At 56.2% G+C, this 14,544-nt stretch overlaps 2 protein-coding genes across 2 annotated transcripts; one reads left to right on the plus strand and one right to left on the minus strand.

Moving 5' to 3' along the window:
- The first annotated feature begins 1,945 nt into the window (after nt 1-1,945).
- Nucleotides 1,946-3,467, plus strand: LOC119922907 (microseminoprotein, prostate associated). Its single transcript, XM_038742530.1, has 3 exons — nt 1,946-2,105; nt 2,377-2,485; nt 3,179-3,467. Exons 1-3 carry the CDS (start codon nt 1,961-1,963, stop codon nt 3,387-3,389), a joined length of 465 nt encoding a protein of 154 aa, XP_038598458.1. The 5' UTR covers nt 1,946-1,960; the 3' UTR covers nt 3,390-3,467.
- On the minus strand, nt 3,421-14,495 carry RGP1 (RGP1 homolog, RAB6A GEF complex partner 1). The gene is made up of 8 exons (XM_038742529.1): nt 12,681-14,495; nt 6,587-6,723; nt 5,967-6,050; nt 5,582-5,731; nt 5,181-5,327; nt 4,660-4,787; nt 4,303-4,492; nt 3,421-3,882 (listed from the first exon to the last, which is right to left on the minus strand). Exons 1-8 carry the CDS (start codon nt 12,794-12,796, stop codon nt 3,659-3,661), a joined length of 1,176 nt encoding a protein of 391 aa, XP_038598457.1. The 5' UTR covers nt 12,797-14,495; the 3' UTR covers nt 3,421-3,658.
- Between the last annotated feature and the right edge of the window lie 49 nt (nt 14,496-14,544).

The raw sequence follows: 14,544 nt of genomic DNA on the forward strand, positions 1-14,544 counted from the left end.
TTCTGTCTTGGACATTTCAAGTTTGAGGTGTTGGCAGGACACCCAAGTAGGTGGAGAATAGAAGGGACCCCAGAACCGAGCCTTGAGGGACTCCTACAGTTAGGGGGTGGGAGGCAGAGGAGCCCACAAGAGAGACTGAGAACGAGCATCCAGAGAAATGGGAGAACACGGAGAGGGTGGGGTCAGCGAAGCCAAGGACGGATATTGTTTCCAGGAGAAGCGGGCAGTCCGCAGTGTCGAGAGTGGCCGAGCGGTCGAGGAGTTTTAGGGTGGAGTAGAGGCCGTTGGAACTGGCAAGAAGGACATCATCGGTGACCTTTGAGAGGGCAGTTTTGGTGGAGTAGAGGGGGCAGAAGCCAGATTGGAGGGGGTCAAGGAGAGAATTGGAGGAGAGGAAGTGGAGGCAGCAGGTGAAGACCCCTCATTCAAGGAGTTTGGAGAGGAATGGAACCATGGAATCAAGGGAGGGTGTATTTAGGATGGGGTGACGGCACGTTCGAAAGCAGCGGTGAAGAAGTCATTGGAGAGTGAACAGTTGAAGGGAAGGAGGCGGGCAAGCGACCTGATGAGGGGGCCTCTCCATCCCCCCCGCCTTACCTCCTTCCCTTCCCCACAGCACCTGTATTTATGTATATATGTTTGTACATATTTATTATTCTATTTATTTTCCTTGTACATATCTATTCTATTTATTTTATTTTGTTAATATGTTTGGTTTTGTTCTCTGTCTCCCCCTTCTAGACTGTGAGCCCACTGTTGGGTAGGGACCATCTCTGTATGTTGCCAACTTGTACTTCCCAAGCGCTTAGTACAGTGCTCGGCACACAGTAAGTGTTCAATAAATACAGTTGATTGGTTGATTGAAGGGTTGGGGTTGGAGGTGCAGGTGGAGGGGGGTAGATTTTGAAAAGAAGCAGGTCTCCTCTAGTGATACTGCTGGGGAAGATGGAAGAAGCTACATGATCCCAACCTATCATTCTTCTGCCCCGCTCTTCTGAATTACGACTAAAAAGGACCAGTAGCAAACCTCTCGAATGTGAACTGGCTAAGGAATCCGAGACCCTTACTGCAGTTCAACCATAAGGAGACTCTGGGACATTTTTTCAACCTGCCATTACGTTTGCCCAGCCAGACACGACCATCCAGTCCTAAGCACACCCGGATCCAAACCCCACAAAAGCAGAGATCGCAAATACAGTGGCTTGTCCCTCTCAGGGTCGGGAGGGGAGCGAGCGGGTTAGACCCGCTTCTACGAGGCCAGGGAAGGCTTCCTCCTCGGGAGGAAGGAGGATCTGTCTCTGAGGGGGAAGGGGAAATGTCTCCGGGGATCCGCGGAGGGGGATCCGCTTCTGGACTTGGGGAAGCTGTGATCTGTTTCCAATTTCCTGGTGCCCGTGCCAGTACTGGCCCCTCCTCCTGAGGTCCCTGGCAGTGGTGCTCTAATGAGGTTTCTGGGTTTGGCTCAGGCGCAGGGTTGGCTGCCCAGGAAACACCTCCCTCCGGTCCCGGCAAGGATCCCAGCTCCTGGGGGGTCAGGAAGCAGTGCTCCCTCCCTTCTCCCTGGATCAGCCCAGACCCCTACCCCTGTATCTTGACCCCTGTGCTTAGGGGAATGCCTGGCCTGGGCTCAGCCCCTGCCCGCCCCCACCCCAGCTTTCCCCTGTCCCCCCCAACCTCCCCACCCGGTGATCCCCTCCAGAGCCAGACCCAGGACATGAATCAGCTCCTCACAGCTTGTTAAAGCCGGACCTCTTGTTTTCATGCCCCTCACATCAGGAAACGGGTGTTACAGCTTTTCCAGCTCAGCTCAGCGGGGGGCCAGGGTCCTAACTTTATAAACATCGGAGCCGGAGGGAGCAGTGGGCCCAGGGATTCGCAGCCGGGATTGAGAGGGAGAGCTACCGGGAGGAGCAGACGCACCTGGGGAGCCAACAGAAAGGTCAGGGTGAGGAGGAGAGGAATGAGCGCAGGAATGGCCTCAAGGAAGCAAGGAATCGGGTGGGCCCGGGGGTCCCAGAGAACCCGATGGGGAGTCTGCCTGGCGGTTTCGTTCTGCCTCCTCCAGCTCCAGGGAGTACGCTGCAAGTGCTACTTCCAAGCTCAAGGTAAAGAGGGAGAGGGGGAGCAGACTGAACTGAAGGCCTCAGACCCAACATTACCGAATCGACGGTCAAAGGGTTGGGACGGAGGGAGGGCTGCGAAGGAAGTCAGCTCCTTCTCACCCGCTCCTTTCTGTGGCCGGCAAAGCTCACGGTTCAAACCGTTTCTCCTGCCACTGGAACCCGGGCAGGGGCAGAACCAGGAGGGAGGGGCGTGGAGGAGACCCATTCTGAGGCCAGCTCCTAATCCCGTCTTGCCCCTCATCTTGTCTCCCAGCCCCCTGCCACCACGAGGGGAAGCGCTTCACCCTGGGAGAGTCTTGGCTCCGCCCCGACTGTTTCCACTGCACCTGTCTGCATCCCGTCGGCGTGGGCTGCTGCGATACGTGAGTAACCAGCGACTAGGCAGTGACCGAGGCGGAGGGACCGGGAGCTCTCGTGTCGTGTAAGGGGGACGGGATGGAGGTGAAGGGACTGGGGACCGCTGTGACACTGAGGATCAGGGATGAGCAAGGATGATCAGGGGCTGCGGTATCATGTGAGGGGAAATAATGATAGTGGTATACCCATTCGGTGCCCACCAAGGGCCACGCACCGTGCCAAGTGCTGAGCTAGAAACGATACAATCAGTTTGGAGACGGTCCATGTCCCCCATGGGGCTCGAGGTCTAAAAGGGGAGACAAGGGATTGTCTCATTTTACAGATGAGGAAACTGAGGCCCAGAGAGGTTGGGACTTGCCCAAGGCAAGCGGAGGAGTCGAGACGAGAACCCACGTCTCCTAAACCCCACGCGCCGGCCTCTTGGGTCACGCTGTTCTCAGCCGGGGTGAGGAAGCTCTGCTGAGACCCGGGAGGGCCAGGAAGCCTCCAGGAACACAGCGGGAGGGAGGGGAAGGGGGAAGAATGGCTGTGGGGCAAGAAGGAGAGAGGGACCAGGGCTGTCGGTGCAAGTAATCGAAGGTCATGAAGGAGGGGGAGGGCTGAGGCCAGAAAGGGCCAGTTTGGATCCACGAGGTAGCCAAGGGGCTCGGAGGTGGGAGGGGCCCCAAAACGTTCACCTTTCCCCTCGGTCCCCCCAGCTCCCAGCACCTCATCGACTTTCCAGGCAACTGCGAGGTGCGGCGGGACCCCGGGACCTGCCGGATCACCCTGGTACAGAAAACCGATCCCCGACTGCCCTGCAGCGGGGGGCCCCCTAACCCCGAGTGGGGCTCTGCCAGCACCTCTGGGCCAGGGATTCCCTCAGCCCCGCGGGACCCTACTGACCGGCCCCTCCGCCCAACTGCCTAGCCTGGCCACAACTACTGCCGCTGCCACCGCCTTCGGGGAAACCACTAGCAGCTGCGACTTTATTCTAATAAATAAGTTAACGACTCTGTACAACGTCTCCAGTCGTCAGGGCTGCCAGGACCTCTCGGGCGCCTGTCCCCCACCACCTCAGCGGCCTCCCGTCCAAGTCACCGCGGGCACCCATCCCGGTCCGAATCCCCCAAGCTCCGAGGGTTGGAGCAGAGGCCGATGTCCTGTCGCAGCTCGAGGGTCGGGTCGAGGGAGGGTTCTCAGATGGTGACGGTGCTGGTGCTGGGGCCTGGGGCAGCGTAAGAGGCCTGGGCAGGGCTGGTGGGCAGCACCTTAATGGGCAGGTCCCAGCTGAAGGTGTCCACGGGCACCTGCTCTGGTCCCGTCCAAGTCCCGGATTCAGGCCACTCTGTCGGGGGGAGCAAAACCAAACCCGGCTCCCGTGCAGTCACAAATTCAAAGTGGAGCCGCCACCGGAGGGACACTGCGGGAGAAGGCGTGGGACAAACAGCACGTCAGGGGGTGGGATGGGGAGAGAAACGACCAGCGGGCAGGGGAAGCCCACGTCAAACAACAGGAGAGGACGTGGGACTGTCGGGCCAGAAAGGGCCAGTTTGGATCCACGAGGTAGCCAGGGGGCAAAAGCTAGAGAGGGCGTCGTCCAGAGAGTCTGGGAAAGCCGGTCTGCTGGGGAGTGTGTGTCAGGGCCACCCTCAGCCAAACGGTCCCCGGAGCCGTTCCCCAACATTTCGGGGGGGGAGGGAAGGGGTCTCCCCCTTGGGCATTCTGGCTCCCGGAAACTAACACTGGGGGAAGGAGGGGGCGGTCGGCAGTTCAGGGATTAAAGAGAAGTCCGTCTGGGCAGCCGTGAGGTTCACGGCGGGGCGGGGGGGGTGGCGCTCACCGATAGCAGTGCGGAAGCCGGGCGTGGAACTGAGTGGGATAGGAAGGCAGAAACTAGTCCTGGCTGTGTGCAGGCAGGACTCCTGGTGCCGGGCGTGAGTCACGTGAGACACAGGAGGTGGGCCTCCGCTCCCCCGGCGCCTCTGGTACTCAGGCTGCACACTCTCCTCCGTCTGCAAGCTCACCGAGAACTGGGAGGGAGAGACGTGAGGGGAAGAGACGGGGAGCTTTCCATTCCCGCCCTCCCCATTTGAGATCATCCCCTCCCCGACGGCAGGACGGAGGGCCGACGGGTGACCGGCCCCAACGTCAACACCCGCCCCCGACCTACCAGCCTTTAGACCCTGCTCCCCCTCACCTGCAGACAGGCGACAGCCCCCTCCTCCAGGCTCAGCGTCCCCACTATGTCTTCCCCGAGTCTGTACACGGATTTGAAGATGCAAAACGTCCCGACCTTCCCCTGGCCGTCGCTGATATTGTACAACTCTGGGAGAAGTCGGGGGTGGGCCAGTTAGGATTCTAGAGGACTGGTGAGCTGAGGGGCCTCCCCCTACCAAACCCAAAAGACCCAGAAAGGGTGAGGGTTAGACAGGGGAAGGGGAGTGAGGGAAGTCTGTGGCGACTGCAGTTCCCTGGCTGAAATTTTGGGTGAATTAGGATGGGGCCGGGGGCCCCTGGAGTGCTGTTCGTGCAGGCCGTAGGAGGGGTGAATTGAGATTCCCAGGGAGGGGATTCAGCGGGGTTGCGAAGGGAAGGGCTCTCAGGCTACACGGGGACAGGAGGAGCGGCTTGGAGGTCAGCCGTGGGGCCGGGGGCTACAGTCAGGGACACCCGCTATGCTTTTGAGGAGGGAACGCTGGGGTGGGGGGCGGTGCTCACGCAGGTTGCGGCGGGATGTGGCAGCCATGAGAAGTTCTCCTGCCAGCTCTGCCAGTTGTGAATCCTTCCTTCTGCCTTCCTCCTCCTCCAGGAATGGGCTGGAGGGGGCCACTGCCTCATCCTGGGGAAAGCAGGCATCCTGCAGGCCTGGATACATGGGGGCGGGGAAAGGAGGGAGAAAAGAATACGGTGTGCGTATGGGGATATGGGGATTTGGGGGGTCAAGGTCCAATCATCCAACCTCGATTCACTTACAGAGGCTCCCCGCCCCCCAACACGCACTTCCATATCCCTCTGCATCGCGCTGAATCAGAGCTTCCATCCTCCAGCCCCCTCCATCCCGTCCCATCCCACCTCCTGGTCTCTCCGGATTTCCCCTCACCCCACACAGCCTCCCTCACCAGTCAGCACTAGCACCCTCAGCGGGACCCTAAGCAAGGTGATGGGGCTGTTGACCCTCTGACAGCCGATGGTCAGCTTGTAGACATACTTGACTGACTGACCCCGGAACGAAGGTGGCCCGTCCACCGGAAGGACTTCACTGTAGGAATCTGGAAAGGGAGGGAGGGATCAGGTCGGCTGGGGGAACCGAGGACCCCAAGGTGTATCTCCCGACTTTAAAATCTGGCCCGGGGCTGGCTCTCAGCAGAAAGGACAGGGGTCTCAGGGGTCACTTGAATAGGAGAAGGGAAGAACTGAGGTCACGGAGAGTGGGTGGAGTGGGGGGAGACACACCGAGGTAATGGAGGAAGATTGGCGTCATTAAAGATTAGAGAGATCACTCACAGGACTTGGACTCCCCAGGATCGAGTCGCAGGTCACAGAATAAGATCTTCGGAGGGGTGGAAAGAATACACTGACCCCGTTCACCTGGAGAAGAGAAGTGTAGGCCAGCCGGTTTGGAGCCCCAAGGCAAGCCTCCCCGGACTTCCCATCGAAATAAGGTGTGAGTGAGCTGAACTGAATTTTTTATGAGTATATTTGTTGAGCGCTTAACTATGTGTTCTAAGCCCTGGGGCAGATATAAGTTAGTCCCCATTTCAGGGTCCCTAAACCTTCTTGGACCCCCAAACCTGTGCCCCGTGAGTCGATCCGACCACTGGGCACCCCGGTGGCCAGTTGCCGGACTGGGAACCGAACCCCAGAGCAGCAGGGACATTGCCTGAACGCCCCACCTTCACCCTTTCGGATCCTGCTTGTTAGCCCCCGGCCCTGTTTCTTTCATTCGTTCAGTTGTACTTATTGAGCGCTTACTGTGTGCACAGCACTGTACTAAGCGCTTTGGAGCTACTCATAAAACCCACCCCCACCCGGAGGACACAGTCTGATTCCCCCGCTGCCCCGGCCCCGACACTAAAAACGTTGTCCGGTTTGAGCCTGTCCCCCGGAGTCGGCTCGATTCCCACCTCGGTGTGGCAGGAACACAGTCTGGCTCTCGGGCTGGACATCTGGCTGACTGGCATCCGGTGGAGGCAACGCCACACGACTCTCGCTGGCGTGGAACTGGCAGTGGATCTGAGCACTGGCCCAGGCCAAGGCCTCGCTGGAGGGCGGTCCGGGGGGGAAAGTCACAGACAAAGAGGAGTGGGCAGGGATAGAGGCAGTCAGAGGGGTGCCCGACCTCATTAAACCCTACCCCGGCGCTTATCACAACGTCTGACACTAGGCTGTGAGCCCGTTGTTGGGTAGGGACCGTCTCTATACGTTGCCAACCTGTACTTCCCAAGCGCTTGGTACAGTGCTCTGCACACAATAAGCGCTCACTAAATACGACTGACTGAATGAATGAGTAGCATCAAACGAGGCCGCCCGGGAATCCCTCAATTCACACTCCTCCTCCTCCTCTGTCTCTGGTCGGCTTGGAGGGTGAGGCCTACAGCACGCCGGCAGACCACATTCGGCCAAGGGTCCGAAGCCGTACTGGAAACTAAGGAGTTACGGGCCGGTCACGATGTCCCACCATCACCCGGGATGTCTCTCCCTCCTCTGTGGGAAACAGCAATCCGGGTTGGCTGTTGGCTTCTCCCCATTCATTCACTCAGTCGTACGGATTGAGCGCTTACTATATGCAGAGCACTGGACCGGGCGCTTCGGCAACAGAGACGGTCCCTACCCGCCGACGGGCTCACAGTCTAGAAGGGGGAGACGGCCAACGAGCCAAAACAAGTAGACGGGTGTCGATGCCGTCGGAATAAATAGAATTTATTTCAGAGTTACTATCTGGCTCAGTTTAGAGGGGGAGGCAGACAGGCAGACATTAGAGAAGCAGCGTGGCTCAGTGGAAAGAGCCCCCGGCTTTGGAGTCGGAGGTCATGGGTTCAAATCCCGGCTCCGCCAATTGTCAGCTGTGTGACTTTGGGCAAGTCACTTCACTTCTCTGGGCCTCAGTTACCTCATCTGTAAAATGGGGATTAAAGCTGTGAGCCCCCCGTGGGACAACCTGATCTCCTTGTCACCTCCCCAGTGCTTAGAATGGTGCTTTGCACATAGTAAGCGCTTAATAAATGTCATTATTATTATTATCTGAGAAGCACTGTGGCTCAGTGGAAAGAGCCCGGGCTTTGGAGTTGGAGGGCATGGGTTCAAATCCTGGCTCTGCCACTTGTCAGCTGTGTGACTTTGGGCAAGTCACTTCACTAGGCCTCAGTTACCTCATCTGTAAAATGGGGATTAAGGCTGTGAGCCCCCCGTGGGACAACCTGATTACCTTGTAACCTCCCCAGCACTTAGAACAGTGCTTTGCACATAGTAAGCGCTTAATAAATGCCATTATTATTATTATTATCTGAGAAGCAACGTGGCTCAGTGGAAAGAGCCCGGGCTTTGGAGTCGGAGGTCATGGGTTCAAATCCCGGCTCCGCCACTTGCCACTGTGTGACTTTGGGCAAGTCACTTCCCTTCTCTGGGCCTCAGTTTCCTCCTCTGTAAAACGGGGATGACGACTGCGAGCCCCCCGTGGGGCAACCTGATCACCCTGTCACCTCCCCGGAGCTTACAGCAGTGCTCTGCACATAGTAAGCGCTCCATAAATGCCATTATTGTTGTTATCTAAATCCCGGCTCCGCCTCACTTCCCTTCCCTGGGCCTCAGTTCCCTCCTCTGTCAAACGGGGATGAAGACTGCGAGCCCCCCGTGGGGCAACCTGATCACCTTGTCACCTCCCTGGCGCTTAGCGCAGTGCTCTGCACACAGTAAGCGCTTAATAAATGCCATTATTATTATTATCTGATAATAGAATCTGAGAAGCAACGTGGCTCAGTGGAAAGAGCCCGGGCTTTGGAGTCAGAGGTCATGGGTTCAAATCCCGGCTCCGCCACTTGCCAGCTGTGTGACTTTGGGCAAGTCACTTCCCTTCTCTGGGCCTCAGTTCCCTCCTCTGTCAAACGGGGACGAAGACTGCGAGCTCCCCATGGGGCAACCTGATCACCTTGTCACCTCCCCAGCGCTTAGAACTGTGCTTTGCACATAGTAAGCGCTTCATTATTGTTATTATTATTATTCATTATTATTGTTATCTAAATCCCGGCTCCACCCCTTGTCAGCTGGGTGACTTTGGGCAAGTCACTTCCCTTCTCTGGGCCTCAGTTCCCTCCCTCTGTCAAACGGGGATGAAGACTGCGAGCCCCCCGTGGGGCAACCTGATCACCTAGTCACCTCCCCGGTGCTTAGAACAGTGCTCTGCACATAGTAAGCGCTTAATAAATGCCATTATTATTATTATCTGATAATAGGATCTGAGAAGCAACGTGGCTCCTGGGCCTCAGTTCCCTCCCTGTCAAACGGGGATGAAGACTGCGAGCCCCCCGTGGGGCAACCTGATCACCTAGTCACCTCCCCAGCGCTTAGAACAGTGCTCTGCACATAGTAAGAGCTTAATAAATGCCATTATTATTATTATCTGATAATAGGATCTGAGAAGCAACGTGGCTCAGCGGAAGAAGCCCGGGCTTTGGAGTCGGAGGTCATGGGTTCAAATCCCGGCTCCGCCACTTGTCAGCTGGGTGACTTTGGGCAAGTCACTTCCCTTCTCTGGGCCTCAGTTCCCTCCTCTGTAAAACGGGGATTAAAGGCTAAGAGCCCCCCGTGGGACCACCTGATCACCTTGTCACCTCCCCGGCGCTTAGAACAGTGCTCTGCACATAGTAAGCGCTTAATAAATGCCATTATTATTATTATCTGATAATAGGATCTGAGAAGCAACGTGGCTCAGTGGAAAGAGCCCGGGCTTTGGAGTCGGAGGTCACGGGTTCAAATCCCGGCTCCGCCACTTGTCAGCTGTGTGACTTTGGGCAAGTCACTTCACTAGGCCTCAGTTACCTCATCTGTAAAATGGGGATTAAGGCTGTGAGCCCCCCGTGGGGCAACCTGATTACCCTGTCACCTCCCTGGCGCTTAGAACAGTGCTTGGCACATAGTAAGCGCTTCATAAATGCCATTATTATTGGTATCTAAATCCTGGCTCCGCTTCACTTCCCTTCTCTGGGCCTCAGTTCCCTCCTCTGTCAAACGGGGATGAAGACTGCGAGCCCCCCGTGGGGCAACCTGATCACCCTGTCACCTCCCCGGCACTTAGAACAGTGCTTGGCACATAGTAAGCGCTTAATAAATGCCATTATTATTATTATCTGATAATAGGATCTGAGAAGCAACGTGGCTCAGCGGAAGGAGCCCGGGCTTTGGAGTCGGAGGTCATGGGTTCAAATCCCGGCTCCTCCACTTGCCAGCTGGGTGACTTTGGGCAAGTCACTTCCCTTCTCTGGGCCTCAGTTCCCTCCCTCTGTCAAACGGGGATGAAGACTGCGAGCCCGCCATGGGGCAACCTGATCACCCTGTCACCTCCCCAGCGCTTAGAACTGTGCTTTGCACATAGTAAGCGCTTAATAAATGCCATTATCATTATTATCTGAGAAGCAACATGGCTCAGTGGAAAGAGCCCGGGCTTTGGAGTCGGAGGTCATGGGTTCAAATCCCGGCTCCGCCACTTGCCACTGTGTGACTTTGGGCAAGTCACTTCCCTTCTCTGGGCCTCAGTTTCCTCCTCTGTAAAACGGGGATGAAGACTGCGAGACCCCCGTGGGGCAACCTGATCACCCTGTCACCTCCCCGGAGCTTACAGCAGTGCTCTGCACATAGTAAGCGCTCCATAAATGCCATTATTATTGTTATCTAAATCCCGGCTCCGCCTCACTTCCCTTCCCTGGGCCTCAGTTCCCTCCTCTGTCAAACGGGGATGAAGACTGCGAGCCCCCCGTGGGGCAACCTGATCACCTTGTCACCTCCCTGGCGCTTAGCGCAGTGCTCTGCACACAGTAAGCGCTTAATAAATGCCATTATTATTATTATCTGATAATAGAATCTGAGAAGCAACATGGCTCAGTGGAAAGAGCCCGGGCTTTGGAGTCGGAGGTCATGGGTTCAAATCCCGGCTCCGCCACTTGCCAGCTGTGTGACTTTGGGCAAGTCACTTCCCTTCTCTGGGCCTCAGTTCCCTCCTCTGTAAAACGGGGATGAAGACTGCGAGCCCCCCGTGGGGCAACCTGATCACCTTGTCACCTCCCCAGCGCTTAGAACTGTGCTTTGCACATAGTAAGTGCTTCATTATTGTTATTAATTATTATTATTATGATTCATTATTATTGTTATCTAAATCCCGGCTCCGCCCCTTGTCAGCTGTGTGACTTTGGGCAAGTCACTTCCCTTCTCTGGGCCTCAGTTCCCTCCTCTGTCAAACGGGGATGAAGACTGCGAGCCCCCCGTGGGGCAACCTGATCACCTTGTCACCTCCCCGGCGCTTAGGGCAGTGCTTTGCACATAGTAAGCGCTTAATAAATGCCATTATTATTATTATCTGAGAAGCAACGTGGCTCAGTGGAAAGAGCCCAGGCTTTGGAGTCGGAGGTCACGGGTTCAAATCCCTACTCCGCCAATTGTCAGCTGTGTGACTTTGGGCAAATCACTTCCCTTCTCTGGGCCTCAGTTCCCTCCCTCTGTCAAACGGGGATGAAGAATGCGAGCCCCCCGTGGGGCAACCTGATCACCTTGTCACCTCTGCAGTGCTTAGACTAGTGCTCTGCACATAGTAAGCGCTTCATAAATGCCATTATTATTGTTATCTAAATCCCGGCTCCGCCCCTTGTCAGCTGTGTGACTTTGGGCAAGTCACTTCCCTTCTCTGGGCCTCAGTTCCCTCCTCTGTAAAACGGGGATGAAGACTGCGAGCCCCCCGTGGGGCAACCTGATCACCCTGTCACCTCCCCAGCGCTTAGAACTGTGCTTTGCACATAGTAAGCGCTTCATTATTGTTATTAATTATTATTATTATTATTCATTATTATTGTTATCTAAATCCCGGCTCCACCCCTTGTCAACTGTGTGGCTTTGGGCAAGTCACTTCCCTTCTCTGGGCCTCAGTTCCCTCCTCTGTAAAACGGGGATGCAGACTGCGAGCCCCCCGTGGGGCAACCTGATCACCTTGTCACCTCCCCGGCGTTTAGAACAGTGCTTTGCACATAGTATGCGCTTCATAAATGCCATTATTATTGTTATCTAAATCCCGGCTCCGCCTCACTTCCCTTCCCTGGGCCTCAGTTCCCTCCTCTGTCAAACGGGGATGAAGACTGCGAGCCCCCCGTGGGGCAACCTGATCACCCTGTCACCTCCCCGGCGCTTAGAACAGTGCTTGGCACATAGTAAGCGCTTAATAAATGCCACTATCATTATTATCTGATAATCGGATCTGAGAAGCGACGTGGCTCAGTGGAAGGAGCCCGGGCTTTGGAGTCGGAGGTCATGGGTTCAAATCCCGGCTCCGCCACTTGTCAGGTGTGTGACTTTGGGCAAGCCACTTCCCTTCTCTGGGCCTCAGTTCCCTCCTCTGTAAAACGGGGATGAAGACTGCGAGCCCCCCGTGGGGCAACCTGATCACCTTGTCACCTCCCTGGCGCTTAGAGCAGTGCTCTGCACATAGTAAGCGCTTCATAAATGCCATTATTATTAAATCCCAGCTCCGCCCCTTGTCAGTTGTGTGACTTTGGGCAAGTCACTTCCCTTCTCTGGGCCTCAGTTCCCTCCTCTGTAAAATGGGGATGAAGACTGCGAGCCCCCCATGGGGCAACCTGATCACCTTGTCACCTCCCCGGCGCTTAGAGCAGTGCTCTGCACATAGTAAGCGCTCCATAAATGCCGTTATTATTGTTATCTAAACCCCGGCTCCGCCTCACTTCCCTCCTCTGTCAAACGGGGATGAAGACTGCGAGCCCCCCGTGGGGCAACCTGATCACCTTGTCACCTCCCCGGCGCTTAGAACAGTGCTCGGCACATAGTGAGCGCTTAATAAACGTCAGCACTTTTAGACTGTGAGCCCGCTGTTGGGTAGGGACTGTCTCTATATGTTACCAACTTGTACTTCCCAAGCGCTTAGTCCAGTGCTCTGCACACAGTAAGCGCTCAATAAATACGATTGACGATGATGATGATGATGATGACGATGTGTCGTCGTACCTGGAGGCCGAGGTGGCCGTCGGGGCCAGGGGGTTGGTGACAGTGACGACACACTCCAGCGCCTCCCCAGCCAGGAACACCGGGCCCCGGCTCAGCGCGGCCACCACCTCGATCATGGCGCTTAGCCCAGTGCCCTGCACCTAGTAGGCGCCCGATCAAGACGCCTGAATGAGTGGCGGGAGGGTCAAAGGTCACGCAATCGTTGGCTCCCACTCTGCTCCCGCCCACTTGGACTTCTCAGGCGCTCAGCACACATCAAGCGCTCAATCAATACGATAAAAAAATCAATAAATACGATGGATCGATTCGCCTCGGGTGGGTGGCAAAGTAACCACCAAAAAACAGGCCTGCTCCTCTCCACTCTCGTCCGTTCGGGCCGAACCAACTTGCACCCTGCTCCCGCCCACTTATACTTCCCAGGCGCTCAGCACACAGCAAGCGCTCAGTAAATACGATTAAAAAATCAATAAATGCGATGGATCGATTCGGCTCGGGCGGGTAGTACAATAACCACCAAAAAACAGGCCTGTTCTTCTCCACTCTGGTCCCTCGCCGTTCGGGCCGAACCAACGCGCACTCCGCTCCCGCCCACTTGGGCTTCCCAGGCGCTCAGCACACAGCAAGCGCTCAATCAATACGATAAAAAATCAATAAATGCGATGGATCGATTCGGCTCGGGTGGGTGGTACAATAACCACCGAAAAACAGGCCTGTTCTTCTCCACTCTCGTCCGTTCGGGCCGAACCAACGCGCACTCCTCTGCTCCCGCCCACTTGAGCTTCCCAGGCGCTCAGCACACAGCAAGCGCTCAATCAATACGATAAAAAATCAATAAATGCGATGGATCGATTCGGCTCGGGTGGGTGGTACAATAACCACCGAAAAACAGGCCTGTTCTTCTCCACTCTCGTCCGTTCGGGCCGAACCAACGCGCACTCCGCTCCCGCCCACTTGAGCTTCCCAGGCGCTTAGCACACAGCGAGCGCTCAATAAATACGATAAAAAATCAATAAATACGATGGATCGATTCGCCTCGGGTGGGTGGCAAAGCAACCACCGAAAAACAGGCCTGTTCTTCTCCACTCTCGTCCGTTCGGGCCGATCCAACGCGCACTCCGCTCCCGCCCACTTGGACTTCCCAGGCGCTCAGCACACAGCAAGCGCTCAATAAATACGATTTAAAAAATCAATAAATACGATGGATCGATTCGCCTCGGGTGGGTGGCAAAGTAACCACCAAAAAACAGGCCTGCTCCTCTCCACTCTCGTCCGTTCGGGCCGAACCAACTTGCACCCTGCTCCCGCCCACTTGGGCTTCCCAGGCCCTCAGCACACAGCAAGCGCTCAGTAAATACGATTAAAAAATCAATAAATACGATGGATCGATTCGCCTCGGGTGGGTGGCAAAGTAACCACCAAAAAACAGGCCTGCTCCTCTCCACTCTCGTCCGTTCGGGCCGAACCAACTTGCACCCTGCTCCCGCCCACTTGTACTTCCCAGGCGCTCAGCACACAGCAAGCGCTCAATCAATACGATAAAAAAATAAATAAATGCGATGGATCGATTCGGCTCGGGCGGGTGGCAAAGCAACCACCGAAAAACAGGCCTGTTCTTCTCCCCTCTCGTCCGTTCGGGCCGAACCAACTTGCACCCTGCTCCCGCCCACTTGGGCTTCCCAGGCGCTCAGCACACAGCAAGCGCTCAATCAATACGATAAAAAAATCAATAAATGCGATGGATCGATTCGGCTCGGGCGGGTTGCAAAGCAACCACCGAAAAACAGGCCTGTTCTTCTCCCCTCTCGTCCGTTCGGGCCGAACCAACGCGCCCCGCTCTGGGAGGGGTGTCCGGCGCGACCACGCG

The sequence above is a fragment of the Tachyglossus aculeatus genome, unplaced genomic scaffold (genome assembly GCF_015852505.1).
Source record: "Tachyglossus aculeatus isolate mTacAcu1 unplaced genomic scaffold, mTacAcu1.pri scaffold_12_arrow_ctg1, whole genome shotgun sequence".
NCBI classification, from domain to species: domain Eukaryota; kingdom Metazoa; phylum Chordata; class Mammalia; order Monotremata; family Tachyglossidae; genus Tachyglossus; species Tachyglossus aculeatus.

What these genes read in the sequence shown, in the direction of transcription:
- RGP1 (XM_038742529.1), bottom strand. Translation starts at nt 12,796, where the DNA reads ATGATCGAGGTGGTGGCCGCGCTGAGCCGGGGCCCGGTGTTCCTGGCT. An exon ending in ACGGCCACCTCGGCCTCCAG is followed by an intron (nt 6,724 to 12,680) that starts GTACGACGACAC and finishes ACCGCCCTCCAG; the next exon opens with CGAGGCCTTGGCCTGGGCCA. An exon ending in GAGGGTGCTAGTGCTGACTG is followed by an intron (nt 5,328 to 5,581) that starts GTGAGGGAGGCT and finishes CCATGTATCCAG; the next exon opens with GCCTGCAGGATGCCTGCTTT.
- LOC119922907 (XM_038742530.1), top strand. Translation starts at nt 1,961, where the DNA reads ATGAGCGCAGGAATGGCCTCAAGGAAGCAAGGAATCGGGTGGGCCCGG. An exon ending in GTGCTACTTCCAAGCTCAAG is followed by an intron (nt 2,106 to 2,376) that starts GTAAAGAGGGAG and finishes CTTGTCTCCCAG; the next exon opens with CCCCCTGCCACCACGAGGGG. An exon ending in GGCGTGGGCTGCTGCGATAC is followed by an intron (nt 2,486 to 3,178) that starts GTGAGTAACCAG and finishes CGGTCCCCCCAG; the next exon opens with CTCCCAGCACCTCATCGACT.